The sequence below is a fragment of the Arachis stenosperma genome, chromosome 5 (assembly GCF_014773155.1).
Source record: "Arachis stenosperma cultivar V10309 chromosome 5, arast.V10309.gnm1.PFL2, whole genome shotgun sequence".
Lineage (NCBI taxonomy): Eukaryota > Viridiplantae > Streptophyta > Magnoliopsida > Fabales > Fabaceae > Arachis > Arachis stenosperma.
Window position 1 is genome coordinate 53406590 of NC_080381.1, and position 3960 is coordinate 53410549.

Here is a 3960-nt window from a genome sequence, read left to right on the forward strand (position 1 = left end):
CTGGAAAGCCCTGGATGTCTACATTTTAACGCAGTTGAGGGCGTACCATTTGGAGTTTTGTAGCTCCAAAAAATTCATTTCGAGTGCAGGGAGGTCAGAATCCAACAGCATCTGTAGTCCTTTTTTAGTCTCCTATCAGATTTTTGCTCAGGTCCCTAAATCTCAACCAGAAAATACCTGAAATCACAGAAAAATACACAAACTCATAGTAAAGTCCAGAAATATGAATTTTTCATAAAAACTAATAAAAACATCCCTAAAAGTAGCTAGATCCTACTAAAAACTACCTAAAAATAATGCCAAAAAGCGTATAAATTATCCGCTCATCACAACACCAAACTTAAATTGTTGCTTGTCCCCAAGCAACTGAAAATCAAATAGGATAAAAAGAAGAGAATATACTATAAATCTCAAAATATCAATGAATATTAGTTCTAATTAGATGAGCGGGACTTGTAGCTTTTTGCTTCTGAACAGTTTTGGCATCTCACTTTATCCTTAGAAGTTTAGAATGATTGGCATCCATAAGAACTCAGAGTTCAGATAGTGTTATTAATTCTCCTAGTTAAGTATGTTGATTCTTGAACACAGCTACTTTTATGAGTCTTGGCCGTGGCCCTAAGCACTTTGTTTTCCAGTATTACCACCGGATATATAAATGCCACAGACACATGACTGGGTGAACCTTTTCAGATTGTGACTCAGCTTTACTAAAGTCCCCTGTTAGAGGTGTCCAGAGCTCTTAAGCACACTCTTTTTGCTTTAGATCACGACTTTAACCATTCAGTCTCAAGCTTTTCACTTGGACCTTCATGCCACAAGCACATGGTTAGGGACAGCTTGATTTAGCCGCTTAGGCCTGGATTTTATTTCCTTGGGCCCTCCTATCCATTGATGCTCAAAGCCTTGGATCCTTGGTTGTAGTATCACAATATGGAAATGGGAATATCGTGCCTCTTGCATTTGCCATCGTCGAAGGTGAGACTGCCGATGCTTGGCACTTTTTTCTTAGCCATCTAAGCATGCATGTACTTAATCGAGATGGTGTTGGTCTTATCTCTGATCGACACGAGTCCATTATCTCAGCTGTAGGTCGTAGTGATGGAGCATGGCAATACCCGAGGGCTATTCACATATTTTGCATTAGGCACATAGCTTCGAACTTCTTGAGAAGGTTCAAAGCGCCACAAATGCAAATGCTGATTGTCAACATAGGTAAATAAATTATTTACATTTTATGCAGTTTGTGGCCGATGATGAAAAGTTAACAATAAACTGATGGTATTATTTGGATTCCGTTGTTCTCTTATGGCAGGCTATTCTAGAATAGTCCGTGAATTCAACATGCGTTACGATATATATTATGAACGGGTTGTGGCTTACAAGCAGTGGCTCGACAATATTCCTCGGTCGCAATATGCCTTGGCATATGATGAAGGATATCACTGGGGACACATGACCACTAACTTAGTGGAGTGCATTAACGGGATTTTTAAAGGAGCACGTAATCTTCCTGTGACAGCCCTTTTCAAGACAACTTTTTACAGACTTAATGCCTTGTTCACAAGGAAGTGGGTCGAGGCTGAGGCTCGTATAAGTGCAGGTCATCTATTCTCTGAGTATGCAACTGAGAAAATTCAGTCTAATCAAACGGCATCAGAAAATATGCAAGTTAATTTATTTGACAGGCAGAACAAAGTTTTTGAAGTACGGGAGATGCCTAGCGGTTTAGAGTTTGCAGTAAATCTGCGTCTAAGACATTGTGATTGTGCAGAGTTTAAGGTCGATCGAAATTCTTGTCACCATGTATTTGCTTGTTGTGCAAAACAGCGCCTAGATTGGAAGCAGTATGTGCATGAGGTATATACAATGGCAGAGATCCGAAAGGTGTACAGAACCCGATTCAGGCCACTAGAAAATCCAACAACATGGCCAGTGTATCTAGGATCACGACTAGTACCCAATCCTCACCTCAGGCGAGTGGCCAAAGGCCGTCCTAAAAAAATACGCTTCTGGAATGAAATGGATGTGCGTGATTTACGTGGTCCTAGACATTGTAGACTTTGTGGTGGTGAGGGTCACAACCGAAGTAGATGCCCGCATCGTGGAGGAGCTAGTGCTAGTGGTTCGGCTCCGAATGAATAGTTGTCATCTTGGCTGATTTTTTATTGTCCCCATTTATGTTATTTAATCTTGTATTTAGTTGTATCCATTTAACTCACTTGCTCTTATTTTTAGTTGTATCCATGTAATTGATTTAATCTCCTTTTTAGTGTTGTCCATTTAACTTGTTTAGGTGATATTCAGTTGAAGTTTGGTTCTTTCAAGTCACATTTCACACAATACTATAGTTAAACTCTTACATTTTTAAAAATGGACTTAACCACCCTTTAGGGTTCTTTCAATCTCAACAATAAATCAACCATGTTCACAACAATCTAAATCCTAGTGTGCACTATCATTAAACAATGGAATCTTTATATATGTATAATAAATATTAGTACAATGGTTCATTTAGAGAAAATTTTCTTCATGCTTCGTACCATTTTGGAACATCTTTTCTTTACCCTCTTTTTGATGGTTGACGGAGACCATCTAAAGGCACTTTTACGAGATGGGTCAATCCTAAGGTTATATCCCTTATCCTGGGCACCTGAATGATAACAAAAATTAGCCTTGGTCAATACTCATGTATCAATAATATGAATACCAACCCTAATTAAGAAACAATAGGGTGAATAGCAAACCTAAATCAACAAACAAAAACAATTTAACACAATATTATTACTATATCACTAAATAATGTGTCATAAACATAAATATCAATCTCATTCAATGCATAACAATCAAATTACATGCACCAGCTTCGTCAACCATTTCATCACTTGTACCAACCTCATCAACAGCATCAGGAACTAAACCATACTGATCTACTTCATGCTCCCATGCACAAGTCTTGTCAAATACTTCCAGTGCACACTAATTTCAGAGTTGTCACTAAATAACGTTGTTCCAAATAGACACGTTATGTGACATTTTACATAAATTTTCCTACTTACTGCGTCAGTCAAATGTTGGCGCCGCTTTAGGGTGCAGAACCATGCTAGCTTGACTCCGCTTCGTCTATGGTCGTTTGGGACAGGAGCAATACCAAATTGGGTCATGCACTCGTTCTCTAACTCACTTGTGTTGTGGTCAGTTGATCCAGTAACTGGCAAGCCGTGAGTTCGGAGTCCAAAAATCATGGCGACGTCCTCCAACGTAATCATGCACTCGTCGTGTGGAAGATGAAACGTGTGCGTCTCAGGCCGCCACCTTTCAACTAGTGTGTCTATAGTTGGACCGTGAGACATGATCCTTTCAATTTGAGATACATGATAGAATCCGCTCTCTCTGAGTTGTTCTTTCACCCTAGCATCATATAAGTCTATTTGGTGTAAGTGTCTAGTGTGCAAATTTCTTGAACCCTGAAAACAAAAATAATAACTAACCGTCAATAACCAGAACTAGTCAATATTACTAAATTAATACTCGGTTTAGTAACAAATATAACTAATAATTACTAAAAATCCAAATAATTTATTATTACTAATTGAATTATTAATTTTTAAGCATAACAGTAAACACAAAAATTACTTACATATTTAGGATGTTAAAGATATTCTGATATATGTTCATCAATACATGTGATGTTACGCTTTTCCATTTTTGTCTTTAACGCTACGCTAAAATAGTATAAAAAGAAGTTACTTATATTTTTTTTTACTGAAAACAATAATAATAATAATAACTCCTAATCTATTTACTAAACACAAATCCTAAGAATTACTAATTATCCGATCTAAATTTGTTTCCATTATTTTTCAATGTATATTGCAAAAATGCCTAAAATTACTAAATATACTAAAATTTAATAACAATGATTTTGTTTCCCAATAATTAATTAAAATAAAATAACGT

General features: G+C 36.9%; 1 protein-coding gene across 1 annotated transcript; it reads left to right on the forward strand.

Moving 5' to 3' along the window:
* Positions 1-1022: 1022 nt before the first annotated feature.
* LOC130980798 (uncharacterized) lies at positions 1023-2145 on the forward strand. The gene is made up of 2 exons (XM_057904440.1): positions 1023-1215; positions 1316-2145. Exons 1-2 carry the CDS (start codon positions 1023-1025, stop codon positions 2143-2145), a joined length of 1023 nt encoding a protein of 340 aa, XP_057760423.1.
* Positions 2146-3960: the final 1815 nt, after the last annotated feature.